At 35.6% G+C, this 21,504-nt stretch overlaps 1 protein-coding gene across 1 annotated transcript in view; it reads right to left on the reverse strand.

The window, feature by feature from the left end:
- Window positions 1–210: 210 nt before the first annotated feature.
- Window positions 211–21,504, reverse strand: part of CDH19 (cadherin 19) — a gene marked incomplete at its 3' end in the record, with an annotated part of 40,586 nt that continues 19,292 nt past the window's right edge. The window contains exons 8-11 of the mRNA XM_080338675.1: window positions 15,806–15,927; window positions 7,250–7,367; window positions 4,895–5,146; window positions 211–701 (exon numbers count right to left, since the gene is read on the reverse strand). Coding sequence (XP_080194801.1) covers window positions 211–701; window positions 4,895–5,146; window positions 7,250–7,367; window positions 15,806–15,927 — 983 coding nt within the window. The remainder of the gene's footprint in view (window positions 702–4,894; window positions 5,147–7,249; window positions 7,368–15,805; window positions 15,928–21,504) is intronic.

A 21,504-nucleotide genomic window follows, 5' to 3' on the forward strand; every position in this document is an offset into this window, starting at 1 on the left:
CCTAAATAGCCACCAGATTTTCAAACGGGAGACCTCATGACACACCTGGTGCGATTTTTAGAAGATCTCCATATCCAAGATTTTCCAGAAAATACAAACTTGGGCTTTTATTTTTCATGCTTAAATTTGGGATTACCTCCTTTTTAAAAAGCCACAGGTTTTTTTTGGTTGCTGAAGTTTAGGAAACTAAAACAACAAACCAAATGGTACCTAATCCCCCACACTTCTATGGGAAGTGTACATGCCTGCAAGCTGTTTAAAGTGAGGTCCCCAGTCTGTAAGGTAGTCATAACTCTGATCCACATCTGACATGTTTGAACTTAAAGAGCTGAGGGATCCTGCCAAAGAGCCAGTACCCTCAAACGCATAGGTCTGAAGTGAATCATATGGAGGAGCACTAGGATCTGTATTCGCCTCTTCAAGCTTTTCTGAAATGAATTGCCTGAAGATCGCGCTGTCAGGGCCGACTTGTAGAGACTGTCTGTAGAGGCTGTGGATTTCTGTGGTGACCTTCTTCCGAGGTTTGTGGGTTCGCATGACAGTGTGGGTTCTCAGTGCTGAAACATCAAAGGCTTCTGTGTCCTCCTCACCACCTCCTTCGTCATCATACCTGACAATGTTCTCTCTGAATTCTTCAATTTTCTCTGAAAAGGGAGACTTCTTTCTCTGCTGCCTTATGGCTAGAATTGCCAAAAAGAACACTGAAAAAGGGGAAGAGAAGGGAAGGGAAACAAATAAATGGTAACATTTTTTAAGATCAAAGCTATTGCAAAGAGACGCTATTTTGACAAATTTAGAGAGCTGTAATTTTAATGGATTTTTTAATTTTAAGATGAGCATAATATGTGGTGGTAAAATAGCTACAAAGGGACTTTTAAAATAGGTACATGAAATGGAGCAGTTGTTTTGTTAGATAGGAGTTTGAAACTGATAGAAACACAGGCTACGCTTTTTGAAACTGCTTTGTTTTGTCACGTTATATACCAGTTTCACATTCAGAATTTAAATTCTTAATCCTTCCCTTTCTCTCAGATCAAAGCCCCAGGAAGATCAAATGAAATATGAGTCAATGAGTAAGATGTTCTCCTCAGCTGGTTGAATCATTGAATTCCATAGACCATGCAGAGTGTGGTTCAATTATTTCTGTAATACTGTTTGGGAAATCTGAAAACTGTCACTAAATTTTGCCTAATGTTGCAGCAGTACTGACTACCAAGGCATATGAATCAGAGTAGCCTGTTCCTCTGATATATGAAAACTTTTTAAAATTTTATTTTAAAGCATGATTTTTTAGTCCTATCTCATTTATTTTTCTTTTTTTTTTTTTTTTCTGAATGATCCTTTAGAAATAGTACATGACTTTCACAGAGATTAATGATTTCAGTTTTTAACTAACATTTACTGCAGTTCTCTTTAATAAGTAAGTAGTTTGTGAACTGTAATTTTTTTCTCAGGACATCACATGATACAACTACCAACAACGACAAGATTTTGCCTCACTTGGGGATATGAGGGACCTAAACCAGTTCTCTATTTCCACATTTTTACTGTATACTATTTCATTTGATTGGGAGATAACAACACCAAACTTGAATGCATTGGAAACAGGAATTTCTACAATGTACTATATATTTACAAAACCCAGATACTTTCAACTCTCCTTACACTTTGCATAGTGAATGATTTCTAACGGTACACATCATGACACTGGTAAATGGAAAAAAAAAAGGAACTTAAGATTTCATTGGAAAACATACTGTATGTAGAACCTTTTATTATTTCATTTTAATATTCACAAAAATTCATTTGAAGATTTAATGCATTTACAATCATAGAATCATAGAATTGTTTTGGTTGGACCAAATATTTAAGATCATTGAGTCCAGCCACGAACCTAGCACTGTCAAGTCCACTTCTAAACCATGCCCCTAAGAACCTCATCTACTCACCTTTTAAACACTTCCAGGGATGGTGACTCAAACACTTCATTGGGCAGCCTATTCCAAAATATGTGTGTCTAAGAAGAATGTGGTAGATTCTTTTTCTTTTGAATTAATATATTTATCTATATCCCTGCTTTCACTTTTGTGATGTGCATAGGGCCAGTACACACCATGGGTTTGTTCTATATGGAGAGAGGACCTCTCTACATGCAACCAAGAAGCCTTTGATAAATAATTCCACTAACAGACTGGATAATGCAGACTGGATAGTTTGCCTGATCCTCAGTCCAGTAAAATCACAACACAAAGTGACCAAGTTCAGATATCCTGCAACAATCAAAGAAAACTTGAAATGCACACTGACCAGACTGCAAGGTCTGAGGCAGGGACTTCAGTCAGGGGGCTTGCTTTCCAGTACCACTATTGAAGATTGCCTGGGACAAGGAAAGCTCAAATTTAAATAAGATGACTCTGGAAGTACAAGCAAGTCTAGAAAACACAAATCCAATTGTATGTTCCTGTTTCCTCTGTTGGAAACCAAGAGATGAAAGTAGGGGAACTAGTGCATCCCTGGACTTGTTATGGAGTCAAGAAATGGCTAATGTCTGGACAAGAGTACTGCTTTCCAGACATAATAATTATGAGGTACCCCTCTGTTGTTTTCATCCCTTCCCTTTCTATTCAATCTGTTCACAGCAGTAAATAAAAACACACGTATTTTTTGTAGGTCATTCTGTTTCTCCGTTTCTACTGTTTCCTGCATGTCACTTTATCTTGAGAGTTCAAAGCCATATGAAGATGCTGACTCACAATTAACAGGCACACCCATCTAACTTCTGGACAACCCATCTAACTGTGGGACTAAATTACACAGTTCCATTTTAGAATTTTCGATGAGTTCTCACCAAGACATTCAATCAGGAGGTCAAAGGTACAACAGGAAATAAGTGTAGACCCAGTTTCTGTTCCTTCTGCTAAGGAAAATAAGCAGTAACCTTATGTACAGAATGAAAAATATGGGTGATTTTTAACTTGTTAAATTTCTTTTTTCACTGCTGTAAACTCAAAATAATTCCATTAGCTTTATTAGACTTGTTATTCTTGTCTTCTACTGCTACTATGGCAGATCAAAATACAGCATCACAATAGAGCTGCAAGCCTTCATTTTCCAGATTCAGCTTTCTTCTGGTTGATGGTGATATGCTTAGTGTTGTATGATGTTATTTATAGACTAGTAGAGGTCGTACTGTATGAAGGTAGAAAAAAGAATGTTCTTTACCTAGATATCCTTCATATGGAAAAAAAAAAAAGGCTTTACTTAAAATTGTGTGCATCTTTTTCAGTGATATAAGAGTTTAAAAATATTGCTATTGTATTTGATCTCATTAACAAATACATTGAGAAAATAATTTTCACTGAAGGATTTTGTTTCTTAAGGTAATGTAATTTCTGTTATTATTACTTCGTTCTTTCTGGACATTATATTTGTGTAGCTAGATACTATGGTGTAGTTTTCTTGTTTTTTCTTTTGTTTACAATTTTATTGAAAAACAATTTATTATAGGTTTGCACAACTTATAATGATGACTTGATGTCACACTGCTCATTGAAATCCTGATTCTAGCTTCATTTTCTTACTTTGGAGTTACTTGTAGTTTCATTTGTGGCAAAATGGGTTTACTTACATAGTACATTGATTATTTTGTGGTGGTTTTGGATATGGCATTTTATGAAACATACTGCTATAAGCACTGTATGATATGCCATATTATTACACAGGCAACAGGGATTTGGAGGTCTTTCCCTGTTGCTTTATTTGCATCAACTTGAATTTGGTCTTGAGGCCCATGACCATAATCAGTGACCAGGCTCTAAGGTAATTTTGCCTTGGAAAACAAATCTAGCCATCTCTATCACTTCTTTCTTTCATGGCCTCAGAAGCTACCATACCTTAGCCTCACTAACTCTGACAGGTACAGAGTTTCAGGATGGATATTTAAACTTTAGGGAATTATTAGTGCAATGTGCCTGCCATTATAATGTGTCAGTGTCATCAAATCACTCATAGGACACTGCAGGAATATCGTTTTATTGAGAAAAGGTAAATGCATTACAGCAGCGACAGCTACATGCTTCACCAGGTGAAGAAGCTGTTTTCCTGAATACTGTCACTCCAATATGTCTTGCAGCATCCCTGGCCCCATGCAAAGCAGGAACAAGCAGCCTTGGACAGCTAGTCTGGTTTTGAGTGCCATTTGCCAGCCATGCATGACTCTTTGCAGAGGTACAAGCACAACTCCTGTGCGTTTAAAGTGTTTTCAAACCTACTTTTCACATCCACAATCTTCCAAATGTAGTGGAGGCTAACCTGGTCTCTCATGAGAGGAAAAAGGAGATGTCCAACATTTGCAGAAAAATCTGTCTGGAGAGGTAACCTTTTTAATTGATCAAGAAACTCCTTGTTTTGTTTTGGAGTTGGTTTCTTAGAGTATAAGGTTATCTTTTTCTTTTATTATTTTTAATTGTTTTTAGCTTTGTATTTGGCATACCTAAGGCAGAATTTGTAGGGTGATGTGCCTTTTATTATATTCTTATAACTAGCCAATTTTCCTATGTAGCATTGTCTTCACCTTAACCTGGGCTCAAAAGAGACTTTAGATTCCAAAATCTTTATTATTATCAACCCTGCAAAAGTAAGTAGGACCATGACTCAACTGGAGTCAACATTTAGGAAATTGTGTTAAAAATAAAATTTTGCGGAAAACTGGAGGGGCAGATAGTGAATTATAGTTAAGGAAAACAAAAACACAACCAAAGAAGCAACATTTGCCTTATCGCAATTTTTTTTCAATGACACAGTAGTTCCAATCTTCCAGTCAAGAGAACATCTTCATCCCTTAACCAAGTCCGCTGTAAAAAGAAACAGAGTAATTTCTCTTACTTTTACTTACCTAAGAGTATTAGTATGCAAGCCAAAATAGCAACTAAGGCTTCCGTGCTGAGACCCATGGAATACAGGAAAGCTCCATATCTACAGTAGAAGGTGTTAACTTCGGTGTCACAGTTGCAGACAGTGATGGTAAGAGTATTTGTGCTTGTCAGTGGTGGGGTTCCGTTATCCAGAATTAAAATTGGCAAGTAGAAATAAAACTGCTCTTCCCTCCTGAAGCCACTTTTTGCTGTGAAAATTCCAGCTGTGTTATCTAGAAGATAAATTATTATTCATGATACATGTTTATCACTATTTAACAACATTAAAGCTCCAGTGGAATCTGGCCTATTTTAAAAACAACAGTACAGAGTGAAGCTACAGTTTTAAGAAAGTTAAAAATCTAAAACCAGGCACTGACATGTGGAAGATTTTTTTGTGTCAATCATGAATAAATCACATTTATTTTTGACAGATGTATTCTAGGGGCAATAATAATATTTAACATAGGAGCTCTATTTTTAATGTTCAGAGATAAAATATATTCCACTGTGTTCAGTACCTGACACCTGCTCAGACTAATTAATTGGTTCTCAAATAGTTCCCTGTAAGCAGCTGCTACCAATCCAGCAGTTCACAGATGAAATATAGACAGTTTACCAGTTAAGATGTTTCAAAAGTGTGTCTGGCAGCACACAGAGAAAGCAGGTGGCAAGTGAAAGAAGAGAAACCAAGAGAAGATACACTAAATTAGTCTTTTATTTCTTTCTCTGACTCAAATACTGGAACTAGCTGAGCACCTACTATCTAAATTAGCAAAGAGTTGCTAGAGGTTCTTGTCTTGCTCTGTATTTAACTATTAGTGTTTAGAAATCAGTTCTGTACAAAAAAACAGTAAGCAGCTTAAGTTCAGCTCCTGTTGCATATCAGCTCATTCAAATCTGAAAATTAGTTTGTTGCAAATCCAAGTAACCCTGTCTAAATCTGTGTATGATGGAAATGAGAAAAATATATAAATATTTACATGTCAGAATTTTTTAGCATGGCAGGATGAATTACTGAGTGTGAGAATACATGTAAGTGGGAAAAAAAAAAGTTTCTGCCATTGTCTGTATAATACATCTAACCAAACAGTCTACTGAAGTTAGCTCTCTCACATTTAACTTCTAGGTTTCTGTCATAGTTCAGAAAGTAGCTCTGCGTTAAAATGCTCCACACCTGTAGAGTCACTTTTGCTTTTGCCTAAGACTATCCCAAGTCACCTCTCCATTTCTATGCAATGCAGCAGAAAAGGAGAGATTGAGGGCTGATCATACCGTATTTTAAAAGGTTGTGGTTCGGGATTTTTTTAAGGGTCTTTTTTTGTTTGTTTGGTTTTTTTTCCCCATCAGTAGCCACCAAAAGGAACTAGAAGTATTGTCTTGTGTGTGGCTCTGCTCTGGCTTTGCGCAGAATGAGCAAAGGTGGGAAACCCTTGCGGCTTGTATACTATTTGACCTTAATGTAACAACTCATCTCTTTCTGGCACTGAGAGAGAGGTTAATGAGGTTGAGAACTGAAATACATATTAATACATTGACTTTAACTTTGGGGATATTGAGAGAAGTTGTTCACTGTTTAACATAGTCTGAACTTTCCAAAACTTATTTCCACTGATTTATTCATCTAGCCAGATCAATTAAATAATTAGCAAAGTAAATTAGAGCATTGTGTACTTTAGCTGAGTCTGAAGAAGCTCTTCTTTGTAGTCTCAGCAGGCTGACTCTAAGTGGTCATCTTCCCTGAAATTCCACCAGATATTGCACTTGTACATTTTCACCTCAGACTGGTTTTGCTTGATATCTCTCTATATCACTCTTTTAATAAGAGTCTCAATAAATATCAGTGCTGAATATCATTCAAATATATATAGAATATATTTTTATGCTGTCATCAGTAGTTAGTGTATGCAGTTTAAAATATATTAAGGAATAAGATTACATTCTTATTTGTTCTATGTTTTGCCTTGCTGAAGTGATGAAGTAACAGACTTACAGTAACAGCAATCTTCTATGTCTGGTGATCTCGTTTCTTAGACAAATCACTAATTCTAAGAAGAAAGGTGGAATTTTCCACCATATCTTATATTAATAAAATAAATTCTAAGGAATACCAGAGTATTTTTCATTTCAGTATTTTTTTCTTTCCTTGTAATAACACCGTCTTTTGCTGTTTGTGTTACTCTGCTGAAAAAGGAAAATAAACTCCTTGATATTATTGAATTATGTTTTTGAAATTCACTTCATGACATGTTCATATCTTATAATGACAATTTCTACCACTAGAAGCATGTATATTTCATTGAGAAGGTGTTAAAGAGCTACATGAATGACACTACCTTGATTATCTTTGACAGAAAAATGTGAGTTGTTTGTGGCCTCCTGAGCCAATAAGAAGTAAAAATGGTGACCTTCTGGTGAGTCATCTTGATCCACTGCACTGATGCTTTGAATTAGCTGGAAACACAGATAAACAAAATTGTTTAAGAATAAAAGTATTTACTTGCCTTTTAAAACAATAAAAGGACTTATCAGGTAGGTTAAACTCTTGATGCTAGAGATGTGAACTCTGAATACATATTGAATTCGTGTTACGTACTCACAAATGTATATATTATATACCCAAACAGGCTGATAGAGGCTTGTATTCTGAAAATAATCTGCTTTGATTTTTTATCTATTTGAGAGAGGCAGGCATTAAAAACTAGTGAAAATGTAAAAGATTTTCTAGATCAAAAGACCAGGTGTAAATGAAGTTTCCACAAATGGAAAAAATAGCCAAGTATATAGTGTTTTGTTCTTTTTTTTTTCAAGGTGCAAAGTATGTCATTCTACATTTGAAAAATCCCTCTATACAAAACCCATTTCCTTCTGGTCCACAAAGACATTGACATCATTCAACTGATATACTGTAGCTCCAGTAAGTGAGATATAGTGACAAGTTCATGCGCTGAATTGTTGATTCTGTACAACAGATTGATTATGTAACTTGTTGGCTGCTTTTTCTCAAGAGAGCAAAATAGACTTCATTTGCAAATATGTCAAACTAGACAGTAATTGCAAGATTAAATAAAAAATAACAGTTGTAATTCAAAAGAATATGGTTCATCTCTGTAAATAAACAACCAGCCAAAAAGCAGTTATCATAATTAGCAATATTTCTGCTTAAAAATAGGTTATATTTGTTATTTTTGTCAGTAAATATCTAATGATCTGAGCATCAACATATATTAGTGAGTATCCTTAGCAACCAGGAGAAAAGTAAACTGATGCAAACCCACCAACTTTCAGAAAAATAGTGTCCGACTTGACCTTGGCCTCAATTTTACGTCATTTCATGCTTTACATCTATTTGTACCTAAGAGACTTGAAGCCTCAACTTTCCCCAAATCAAAAAGCACCCAAATGGTACAAGCAGTGCTTTAAAAACAAAGCAGTAAGTCAACAGAAGTGACTACAGCCTTCCATCTGTGCCTTTGAAAACTCTTTCCTGATTAAATCATTTTTCAATCAAAGATCTAAGACTTCAGCAAACATTCTTTTTCTTTTCAAGCAAGCTAAGTTTGATTAAAACATCACAGCAGAGTGCAAAATGTGGCTGACACCCCAGAAACTTTATATTCTTAGCACTCCGACCTTTTTATATGTGACATTTATTTCAAATCTGTATTTTTACTCTATGGAAAAATAAGGACCCTTGAGATTTTTTTATTGCCACTAATGAGAGGAGTGATTGTTATTTATGTGCTTGGTGACATTGTACAAAGGATGAAGCTTCCTGAGGGAATTTTTTCTCTTTCCTGAGACCAAAGAAAATAGCTAAGGTGGTACAAATAGAGGTCTAGCCATGCAGGTCAAGAAATCAGTGAAAAGCGATAACTGATCACTCATATTACCTTGATAATAACCCACAGGTTGCATTTTTATAAGAGAATACAGTTCCCAGAATATGCTCAATATGAACAGCAATAGAGAAGAAAAATATTTATCCAGTATAAAACACAAACAATGGCACATTTTCATGATAATATTCTGCCATATACCTCAAAAAATTAAAAAATACTATATTGGTGTTTGTTGATGATCTCCACGGCTGCAGCTGAGAAAAAGCTTTGTATGGATGTATGTCTGTCCATACAATCCAGGGTGTATCAAGATAAAGTGAACATACAGAGTAAAATAGTAATCCACAAAGACATCTTAGACACATCTATTTTGTTTGTTGTTTGTTTGGCTTTTTAGTTCTGTTACTTGGTAGAGAAGAATTGCCTACCAACCAAAAAAAAAAAAAAAAAAAAAAAAAGGTAAATTATAGATATGATTTTTATACTTCATTCTGATTAATAGTTATTTAAGCAGGTATCAGCAATGTCTTTGTAGAGGATATTTTTAGGAGTCTATCATGTTTGAAAATCATAACATTATTGCAGTTGAGAATTAGATACTCTTTTGATATACCATTATTAACTGCAATTAGTTCACATACAGAATGTATTTGCCCCATCAATTTTATCTATACTTGATCCAATAAATAAAATTCTGAGGACTGTGTGTGTCTAGCTGAAAAAATCCCCACCTTCTCTTGTTTTGATTTGTACTGTGCCATTCTACACAAATCTATCTCCTATGGTTATTCTGGACACATTCATATGCCTTTAAGGTTCCACCCTATAAGCAGGGGAATAGTTGGAACATAAGGGGGAATAGTTGGAACATAAGGACAGGGCAAGCCCTTATTGTTTATTTCTTACTGTATTGCTTCCACTAAGATTCAGCAAAACCCAGATGAGTCTATAAAATATTCATCGAGCAATAGGCAGATCTGATTTTGCTGACTCTAAAGGAAAAATCACCCAGAGAGAAGGAAACTGTTTCTTATTTTTCAGGTTTCCTAGGCTTTTGTACATCTAACCTTAGAGATTCTAGTCTTTCACCAGGGAAACTGGCATAAGAGACTGAAAACTGCACTTATTGCTTGCGAGTCAAGGTTTAAAAAACCCCTGCATTTTAGAATGTAAACAAAGAAACAGAATCAATTATGTGTTCCTTCTGCAAAGTTATATCTGTTGCCATATTGACTAGGCTGAAATTTCATTGCTGTAAAATTTATTTCAGGTCTCATTAATCTAGAACCTACATTTCTTCAAAGCTGAGATTAATTTATTCATTTTTTTTTCTTGAAAAACTGATATGAGTTCATGGTGGGTGGGCCTCATTTACTATTTCTTTCCACAGACAGAGATCACCGCTGGGAGCAGCAGGACCTCCTTTGATCAAAGGTCAGAAAAAAATGTGACCTACTATACTCAACTTCCCCATCCACCTGACTAGTTGGCACTTTCAACTGATAAATATCATCTGTGAGGGACTCTAAGATATCAGTAACAGCTCTGATCTCTCATTCATTAATTATTTTGCACCAAAGAGATTTTCTGTAAACCTTTCTGGACTGATGTCTCATTGAATTCTGTTTGTCTTGCAAATAACAAGTTATGGAGTATAGAGTAGTTGACTGCCTGGTAGTCTTGATGAAAATTCATTGAAAGTTTATTTCTTCAACCCAAAGTGGTCTCACTGAATTGGAATTACAGGGGTCTTCAGAAGGAAGAAGAAAGCTTCTCTGTTACAGTCCTTTCTGCTTCTAAGGGCTTTCTCTTGACCAAGTTCAACTTAAGGTATAGACTGCCTGAACAACAATCAGTACTATTAATTTTTATGATAGAGTACTTGAGTGTATACTTTGGAGACCTTTGTCCATGCTTCCATATCAAACCATAGTCTTACTATTCCCTTTAGACAGATGGAAAGAAGAACAAATTTTCCATCTGCCTCTTTCTACTTCAGTTTATTTTGTTTTGTTTTCCACCCAACATCCTTTAATAGGAGCTCTGCTGTGTTTTATGGGATGTAAGAGATCTGATCACTCACCTGTTTTGGGAATACAGGAGGGTTTTGTTCTAATTGGCAGAGGTGTTATGAGTAGTAGGATTTTTCTCGTTGCTTAATTATGTTTGATTATCATCAGAATTTATTGCAGGTAAAATATTAAAATGTTCATTAGTATAACCATCTGCATTTTCCAGGTAGAGCTTCTACCTCAGGACCAAGGTTTTCCTTTTGACTGCTTCTCTATCTTTTTTGATGAGCAAATTGGCACAATATTGATCTAATTTCTCTGGGTCTACTGTAGGGTGTTTCTGCTCAGCTATAAAAAAAAGTGGTCTACATCTCAGCAAAGGAATGACAAACAGAAAGTTCATGCCATGACACTTAGTTGCCTTTTTATGTTTGCTTGTATATGCTGATAAACTCTTCCTACCTGTTCCATCCTGCTATGAGATAATGTTGTTGAATCATGGTCCATATAAAGCAGAAAAAAGGAGTTTTCAATTGGCCACTGTGTCCACTGTTTCAAAATGTCACAAGTTACACACAGTGCATCTTCAAGTGTAGTTTAGAGTCAGGGTCTGTTAGAATATATGATGCTTTCACAGCTTCACCCGGTTTTAATACTCTAAGATAGGGATGTCAAACTCATTTTCACCAGGGGCCACATCAACCTCTTGGCTTCAAGGGGCCAAATGTAATTTTAGGACTGTATGAATGTAGGAGTAGTTAGGAGGAAGAGTTTGACATGCCTGCTCTAAGGGATGTCCTCATTCCATTATTTTTTTTTTTTTCTTTTTAACTGTTTGTTTTCTTATCATTACTGCTCAAATGTTACTTTGTAAATGACAAAGAGAACACAACAAGGTGAAATAATAAACATTACCTTACTAACCTATCACTATCATCTCTGTACTGTCAAAAGTCATTTTATATCACAATTTATTAGAAAGGATCAGTTTTAGCAAACTGCTTGTTTTTAACATTGATCACATACCTCTAGAATTTGGTTAAAGATTTCCCCTCTTTTCTTCTGTCAGCATTTCATTATGTAGAGAAGAAATATCAAATGAGTACTCTTAACTTTCACTGGAACTGATGATTATTTTATTACATGTGAAGTACTGAGTAAATATTTTTTCCCTTATCTCTAACTTGAAGTGCTTTGCACATATAGTCACTTCTTTGGAACTGATAAAAATTACTAGGCAAGCTACAACATCAAAGCCTCTTCACACGTGGTCCCTAAATTACAAGAACTCAGAATTGCCGGAATAAAAATGCACTAGAGAAGACAGCATTAATTCAGAATGTAGGTGTGTCCAGTGTACCTAAAATCTGTTTTCTGCATGTTATGGAGAAAGAAAAAGGGGCTGAAATTACCATGCATACACATAGGTACATTCTGGATGGTCAACTTGCTTACACATAATATACAACATTTGATGCGGCTTATATCAGACTTTCAAGCTGCAATTTCTGGCTGAGTTAATTTATTAATGCCTTAGCAACTCAGTTTTCTGCATCAAATCAATTCTTGCTGAGATGTCTCTAGTGTTATGTTTGGGACAGATTTAGTCTGCTTTGTGTTGTGATTATTTTTACAGAATATTTCCTCTGGAATCCAACAGTCTGTAGTTACCATACACGCACATAAAGGGTAACTATAAATAATTAATATCACATTACGGTCATCATTTACCATGTCTACATGCAGTTATAAAGTCAAAAAGTTAAATCAAAATGGAATCCTGTATCTGGATGCCTTGTTAATATTGTTCTATTTGATCTGATTCTAGTTATAGCTGTAGTAGGATAGGAGTCTACTTCACACAGCAACTTTCACATTCAAGTAATTTTGCAAAGAATGTATTTAATACTAGTGGTGCAGTGAAAGTGCTTTTTCAATGTGCAAAATAACAATTTAGTTGTGGTTAGTATACAGCTGACTTTTGGATTATGGGACAGTATAGAACTATAACAACAAATGGATAGTGAAAAATCCATTCAAAATATCTGATAAACATGATGAATGGATTTTCCATGGTGACAAAAAATAACCTATCTATCTTCTTTACATTCATTTTTATTGTTAAATTTCAGATTATAGTCCCACAGACAAAAATGTAATCCTTTTGTTTGAATGTCTTTTTGAAGCTAAACATGTCTGTAACTCTCACAAAACCACTGTGTAGGGATACGATGATCAACAATTATTCAATAAAAGCAAACAAATAATCTTTCATAATCTTTCAGAAAATTCCGAACTTCAAAACAAGCCTTCTTTTCTGGACTGAAGCCACCATTAACTGCCTCTGAGTTTGGATAGATAGCACAACAATCAATGTTATTCATGATGTGTTTCATATTCTTTATCATAACATAGTGTATGCTAAGGCTATATAAAAATGACTTATTTGCCACATTGTAAACCAGGCCGACACCTAGAAAAAGGTCACACAAATAAGACAATTTATTTTTTGACATTAACTTTCCCTTTGCAGTCCCTTTCCTTTCTTTCCTCCAAATACTATAAATGTGAATATATTTTGGAGTGTCCCATGAAAATAGATACCATTCAGCTGAAATGAGGGAAGGAAGTGAATTCCAGAAGTTCAGAACTTCTCTGAGAATATCTCTCAGCATATCATTTGCAGCTAAATTAATAGCGACAGCTACTTTAGAAACTGAAATATGATAGAGTATCTATAAAAGCTTTAATCTCAACTCATAACATGTAAGTATATTCCTGAGCTCTTTGGAATTGATTGCAGAAATATGGCTAAGATAAAAAGGTATGTAATGTCCTGATTAAGCCCTTCAGCTGCTTAAACTGATTCTTCTGAAATGTAAATTCTGTCGTTCAGTGGACGACCACACCATCTATAAAATCACTTTTGAACCTTTTGGCTTCTTGATGATGAAAATAAAGAAACTTTTTATCCATGAGTGAAGAAAAAAAAAAAAATAATATCGCTGAAGGAGACAGATCAGCTATCAATTATTTTTTTAAAATCAGAAACATTACATAAAATATCATAAACTCTGTAGTAATTATGCACTTCAGTAATAATTTCACATTGCTCTTCCTAATATGATTTGTTAATAAGAAGATTATTTAAAATTACTGTCGTGGTCTTCAAAGGCTTAACGAAATATGTCTATGAATCTCAAAAACCTATAGCAACGAAAAACAAACAAACAAACAAACAAAAAACCCCAAACCAAAACAAACCAAAAACCCCACAAACAAACAACACACTAGAGTAACAAATTGCCTGTCTGTAAAATAGGAAAAACACTCTGCTCATCCCTGATTCAGATATTACAATGTTAAACTGGAATAATTCTGTATCCTTTGCTCAAAGAGTTTATTATTGTTGTTAGTACTACTGTTCTTTACAGTGCCACTTTCTCCGGTGATTGTGAAAATACTTACAGATATGTATACTTAATTTGTTATTGAAAAGTAGACATCAATGGCCTAGCATACAGATGCTATTCTTCAATAAGCAACTGTGGAATAATAAAAGCCTTGGCAAATAAATCACCTGGGTTTTTATATTGTAAGGTAGTCCAAAACATGAATTACAAATATCCATTGTATCAGCTTCCATATTTAATTCATGGTGCCCTGAAGACAAGGAACATGAAGTAGCATTTGCTTTAATGCCTGTACTTTGATCTGTTGATGAGTTACTCAAAGACCAAAAGAAATGGTTTGCTCCAAGCACCTCTGAACCAGAGGTAGCCTTTGCAGAGTGGAAAATTATCAAATGCAGAACAAACAAACCAACTGCTGATAGACACACACTGAAATGGATGCAAAAAGCTATAAAGAAATTATTTTAGCTACAGGGAAAGCTTTATTTAAATGGAGACTAATCAAGGTCAAAGTAACCCAAGCTGGTGTAAAAGAGAGGCTCTGTGATTCAGAAATCAGAGAGCAAAATGTTTGAATGGAACCATCACATGTATCCCAAAGGTCTCTTTCATATGTTCAAATAATACTTTACACTGGTGAAAAAGTATGTAGTTTTTTTCTCTCTATAGCTTTTTGTCGCTGTTCTTTTTGTTGCTCATTTTGTACCTTGTTGTTTTGGTTTGGTTTGGTTTGGTTTTTTTAAATTTTGAACATCCCATTTTCCTTTTCGCAGATTTCTTTTAGACTCCTGTGTGGAGCCTGGCAGAATGCTTATTGCACAGTTTGGTGGGCAGACTGCAGAACTGGATCACTTGGAAAAAAAAAAAAAAAAAAAAAAAAAAAAGAAAGTAAAACTGTAGAGGAAAATTTGTGAAGGAAAATAAAAAGTCAGCAGTGTACCTAGGGGTTTAGGGCATTTATCTCCCCATTCATGTGTGGAGTGAGTAGGAAATCAAAAGAAACATTCAGGGAAGGATGCTTAATACAGCAATCCTGTAAGCTGCCATTTAGGGAAGGTATTGTAAGGGCTGTGACTTAAAGATCTTCAGACTTCCACTGAACTAGACAGGGTTTGAATTCAGTTCACAATAAATATTTTCTAACTGAATAATGCAATGAATCTGGTTTAAATATGGTCTAAGTCTTGTTGTTCCAGACTACATTATACTGTTGGTGTAAATGTAATAGGTTTTACAGAGATTTTACATCTGTGACATCTAGTTTCTTTGGTTGGTTGGGGTTTTTTAGGTTTGGTTTGTTTTATTTTGGTTTGGTTTGGTCTGGTTTGGTCTGGTTTGTTTGTTTTGTTTTTTCCCCTGGAAGTTTCTGCATGTATTTCTCTATTACCTGTTTTGCCAGACAAACAAGGAAATGTATTAATTTTGTTTTAAAGGGGGAGAAATGTATGCCAGTCTTCTGAAATTTAATTTTCAAACCATGCATATACCAAAAAAACCCAATTTTGTAAATTGATTAGGCACAGCCTATACTCACAGTACCAAAATAATATTATGATAAATAGTAACATCTCAGATCAAATCTTCATTGTAATCAGAAAACTGATAGCTAACTCTTTCACACTTACCTGACCAGAAGCTGCATTTTCACAAACAAAAGTTTCATAATATTTGGGGAACTCTGGTGCATGATCATTGACATCAAGAACTTGGATATACACATTTATTTCTGAAATTTTTTCAGGATTTCCTAATGGTTAAAAGAAGACAGAAATCAAGAATTATAAATAATCTACTGTCCATTTCAAAGTAATGTGAACATTAGAACATTTTACTTGAATTCTTTAGAAACAAAAATAATTACTAAGATCTACTGATACGTTTTATTCTAAATCTTTTTAATAAGTTCAACTATACCTTATACATATATATGATTTTTCATGTTCTTATAAGGTTAGGGAAAAAATTCTTATCTGAATTCCCAATCAAAAGAAAGAGATCATTTTAATTTGTTATTGGGATTCTGTTTAAAAAAGTTGGTGGGAATTTGTTTTTCACCAGTCCACACAATAATAGTATAATTTGAAATATATAAGGATATTTCAGATAATATTTAAGATTTTTTCCCTGTTTCATTTGTCAGGTTGGAAACTGATTTAAACATAAAAATAAAATCTGATCTGGAAAAATCCAATGAGGTTTTGTTCATGCAGAACAATTTACTGTACTAGTCATGTACCAAGCTACATGGAAGTGAGGTGTCTAGTTCTCTAAAGATATCTGGTCAAGTACCTTTTTCAGTGCAACAAGAAATAATAAGAGAAGGAGGCAGCCATAAACAAGAACATACAGGGACACAAACCTGAGGGACAAATGGTAAGGGAGGGAGTGATGAGAACCGAGAACTTGAGTGATGGGAACTTGGTCTGGCACACTAACTGACAGGGACACGTTAGAGTGTGAGAAAATGTATTCCTGGGAGCTTATGTTATCAGGGACCTTGTCAATTAGGGAACCAAGGGAGAAAAAGAGGAAAACAGAAACAAAATATACTGAGGCACAGGCTTGACAAAATGTAGAGACAATGACAAGAAACAAACCTCACACTAATCGATGGGCTATTCAGAAAACACAGGGCAACACTTGCAGTTAGTTCAGCCTGGACTTGGAAATGAATAAGACTCTAAACCAGGGGCACCCCAAACCCAGAGGGGTGCAGAAATTGGCGGATTTATGTGGACTCACAAGAGATGTGTAGGGGAAGGGAGAGCAAGGCTGACATAGAGGAATATGAAAGGGGTGAGTCACGTGTAAAACAGAGGTTGTGAGTGTCCCTGGTCTATGGTGCCAGCTACTGGAGTGAGTGAGGGGCACAGGAGCTGAGCGTCCGTATCTTCCCCAAACTGGGTTTATGTGGGCTTATGCATGGATAATTTGCTTACAAAACTTAAGCTGGACGCAGTGGCAAGGAGGGAGTCCTCAGGTCTAGGCCAGAGTATTAGATGGGCAGGGGTCCATGCTGGTATGCTCAGGGGGAGCTTGTGAATGTGGGGTATCTGAGAGATGAGTGTGTGAATGTTGTGTGTTTGCCAGTGAGCATCAAGGTGGACCAGCTGCTGACTTAGAGACCCATGAAGTGGGTAAGAGGACCAGAGGTGCCAGACAGACAGAAGGTCTGTGCAGGTACTAAAGGGATTTGTGAGTGTGTGTGTGTGTGCTTGTGAACCTGGTAAGCATCCTTTGTGTGTGTGTGTGTGTGTGTGTATGCCTGCACTAGTGACCTTCTGCCTCTGGTAGACGAAGACAAGGAATGGAATTGGCTGGCTGTGTTTGTGGTTTACATGAGTCCTGTATGTAGGTTCTGCTGAATGTAGCACCTTGTCTGTGACTGTCTGTGTGATTCCAGCTGTGTCAGTGTCTTCTGTGCATATGTGTGTATCTCTGGGACACGTGTTCAGCTTTGCTCCAGGTTGAACCTGCAGCTGGGAAAGCAGCAGTCATGTCCTTCAACTAGGGCAGACGTGCTGGGTTTGCAAGCACCAGGCTGGGCTCCAGTGGCTGGGCAGGAGGGTCCTGGGCTGGAGCGGCTGGAGGAGATGGCCACACTTTCTTACATCATTTAACATCATGGATACCACAACAATTGGTCACAATCCTTAAGAAAATCCTTAAAAATATCATCTTCTTCTGTAATATTATGAAATTTTTAAGTTTTGTGAGAAAATTTCACCCAAACTCATATGCTTTCAAAATATTTCTGCCTCTGCTACACATGGAGTAATTGATGTGGAGGCTGATACCCAACACTAAACAAGACAGGAAGCTGAGACTCTTGTAGAAAGAAGGGTTTGAATTTGGAACAACAGTGCTGCTCTATCCACTGTCCAAACACACATTTGCAAAGAAGCCTGATTTTGCTCAGGCATGTCTAAGGCATTACTGATGACAGTTTTCATAGACTGGGCTTACAGTTTTGTTCCAAACATTATTTGCACAACAGGTTTATTTCTAGGCATTTTGTACTCATAGAAGCTATTTCTATTGTACAAGTATACTTTATTATTGTGTCTTCAGATATAAAACCTATGTCAATATGACTTATTCCCACATGAAAAGGAAAAGAAACTCTGCTAATATAAGGCACTTTTATTTCTGGATTTACTGCATTTACACACGATTACATTGCTACAGCTATCTTGGACAAGTAAAAGGCAGACCTGACTACATTAGTTTCACAGTACAAAAGTTGGTTGTAGACCATTTCTAAAAAAAATACTTGTTTATGTTATAAAAATGTTCATAAGTATGTTACCAGAAACCAAGACAAGGAAGATCTGCAGGTACTGAACACCTCCTGGGGGCCCTTCACCTGTCAGCACATTGAATCCTCACATTGCATAGCTCTGAGAATTGTCTGCCTTACCCACAATGTAACAGTACTCTAGTAGGCTAGAAGTTTTACTGCAACAGAATCATTCACATTAACTTGGATGTGTTGTTCGTTAAAGACCATAATGAAGGCATTTTTCAGGTGAATAAAATAATTTTAAGACATTCCAGAAATATTAAATGTCTATCAATATCCCAACTTGCTCTGTCCAAAGCAGAAGTATGTCACTAACAAGAATATTCATTGTTGTTAAAATATGCCTCATGGTGCGGACTGGTGTAACTGCTTCTGACCTGCTCAGAAGTCCTTAAGGCATTTTCGTAAATTAGTTAAATGAACCATTAAGAGAAAAACAAAACGTATTCCTTTCTGCCTCACCTCAAATTATATGGGCTTGGCTGGTTCTTATATTGCTTTTTTATGTATAATTCACCAGTTGCTTGAAGCAAACATTTGTTTTCTTGGATCTTATGGAATCTGTGCTGATAGCTTTGAGTGTTTTGCCAAAGGAAATGGCAGCAAAAACAGCTACCACAGAGATAAAGGGCTAGATACTCAGCAGTTCCACATTGCTATTCCTCTTGTGAAATCATTAAAGACGTACTAATTTCCCAACGCTTATGATCTGTCAGACTCATCTCAAAAATACTTCTTTGTGGGATGACATTTCTCTTGTTGAATTCCAACATCCATAATAACACAATAGGCAATGAAACAGTGCTCATTTTATCTTTTAAATATAACAAAAAAGTAGCACACAGACCTTTTAGAAATAATACCAAGAGTTTAGGACTTAACTTCTTCTACTTAAGTCAGAATTGGATGTGTATGGCAGAGATTTGGCTGGATTGGAATGGAAAGGAAAACTTCGTAATGCTCATTAGGAGGCAGGGAATACCTTTGGTGGCTTCAATTGTACACAAAGTGTAATGGGAAGGACCCAGTTATCTTGGCCTGTCCCTAGCTTGCTTGTTTGTAAGAATCATGGATACTATATTGCCTTTAAGACCTACTATTTTCTTGCACATTTATATAGCAACTTCCAGCTTACAGCTGCCATTCACACCTGTTTTCTTCCACTAAATAACCCTTCTTTTTATTTTTATTTTTATATATATATATATATATATTTTTATAATCTTATTTCTACTTCCTTAGTATATTTGGGTTGCTGCATTGTAGTTGTGGGGTTTTTTTTGTCTGTTGGTGGCTGTCTGTGTGGTTTTTGTTTTGCTGGGTTTGTGTTATTTTTTTGCCTTTTTTTTTTTTTTTCCTCAGCATATGGTTAAACAAAAAGGAAGAGCATTTCTCATGTTGTTGGAAGATGACAGTATAGAAGTTTTTAATTTTTCTGAAATCAAGGGAATTTTTTTGGGGGAGGGAGCAACATATTACAAAGCCACTCTTGGATTAAGTATCTGGTATATATTTAATTATTATTTTGGGTGAAGCAGAATTACTCCTTTGGTTGCAATAGAGGAAGACAGTAGGCAACACTTATTTTAACTTTTATCTCTTACATGGGACAATAGTAGTCAGACTTTGAATACAGTTATTTTATTTATGTCCTACATTAGGCTAAAGATCTTTCAATAAGTAGAAAATTTCTTCCTCATAATCTCCATAAGAGAGATCAGAACTTGAAAAATAAGGTATGAGAGAACAGGTTATAAAGTGCAATAGGCTGGATCAGCATGAAGAAGGAAGTTGATGCTTTAATTACTAGAGACCAAAATTAGTAACTTCCTTATTTTGGAGCTATGTGAAATGAAAAGAAGTAACCACCTCTAGAGACAAGGAAGAACTCAATACTTGTAGAGGATTAAAGAAAGCTAGGCATAGTCATCATCCAGTTAAAGGAAACTTGTAGTAATAATAAAAATAATAGAAATAATACTATTTTTGAATTATAATTTAGGCTAAAGAAAAATTACTTCCTGGAGGAAATGGAAACTATATATATAATTTTTTTTTTAAAGGTCGAACCTAAAAACGTAGAAGACTGTCAACAAAAGTATATATGACCAAAGTGGGTTGACACTAAAATAATGAATGTATTATATTACCCATGACAGAAACCTTCAAAGAGCTGTAAGTTCTGTAGTCGTGTAGTAGCTCTGGAACCCACTGTGAAAAGATATTTGCAAAACCCAGTGGAAAAATTACTGTTGTCTCTTGAGGGTAAGCTTGCTTATAACTGGTAGTGTATTTTCCAGTGGACATACAGAAAAATGAGGATTGAAGTAAAATCAAGCTAGTTGCTACCATTGAGAATTTTTGTTGGTCATCTATAGTTCAATAGAGAGAAAGCTGAAGCAGATATTCCTCTTAGGAATTAATTAATTGTCAGTCAATTATTCTCTGACTCAGTAAATCAGTAGCAAGTAAAGTTGATAGCTTAAGGATTTCTTGCTCTCATGCATGGTTAGAATGTTGCTGTTTATGTTTCAGCCTTCTATTAGGTGGAGGCTGATTACAACTAAGTAAAAACTGATCACAGGAAATTATTTCCCCTGAGCTAGAATCATTTTATGCATAAAGTGGAATGAGACTTAACAGCTTGTAGGTTATGACTGTTTGTACTTAAGGTCCAATGAATTAGTTCTACTTATGGGTATCTTTAAATAGGTTATCTCAATCATATGAGGATAGGATGATCCACACCACAAGTCTGCAATAACAGAGGCAAGCTGCTCTTACTAATCTCTGATCCATGTCATTGCAATGGAGGCAAAATGCTTGTGTCCTGTATTAATGCCAGGACATCAATAGGCTCCTGGAGAGGTTGCTATTGTAGTGCTGTTTCAATATATGTTTCAGCTGCAACGAATATCTTGTGTGGATGAAGTATAATGGCATTTTGATTTGGCTGCAGAGAAGCCACAATGTCATCCACCAAGTGTTTCATACACACATTGTGTGTTATGACTGTATTTC

This window comes from Nesoenas mayeri, assembly GCF_963082525.1.
Source record: "Nesoenas mayeri genome assembly, chromosome: 2".
Taxonomy (NCBI): domain Eukaryota; kingdom Metazoa; phylum Chordata; class Aves; order Columbiformes; family Columbidae; genus Nesoenas; species Nesoenas mayeri.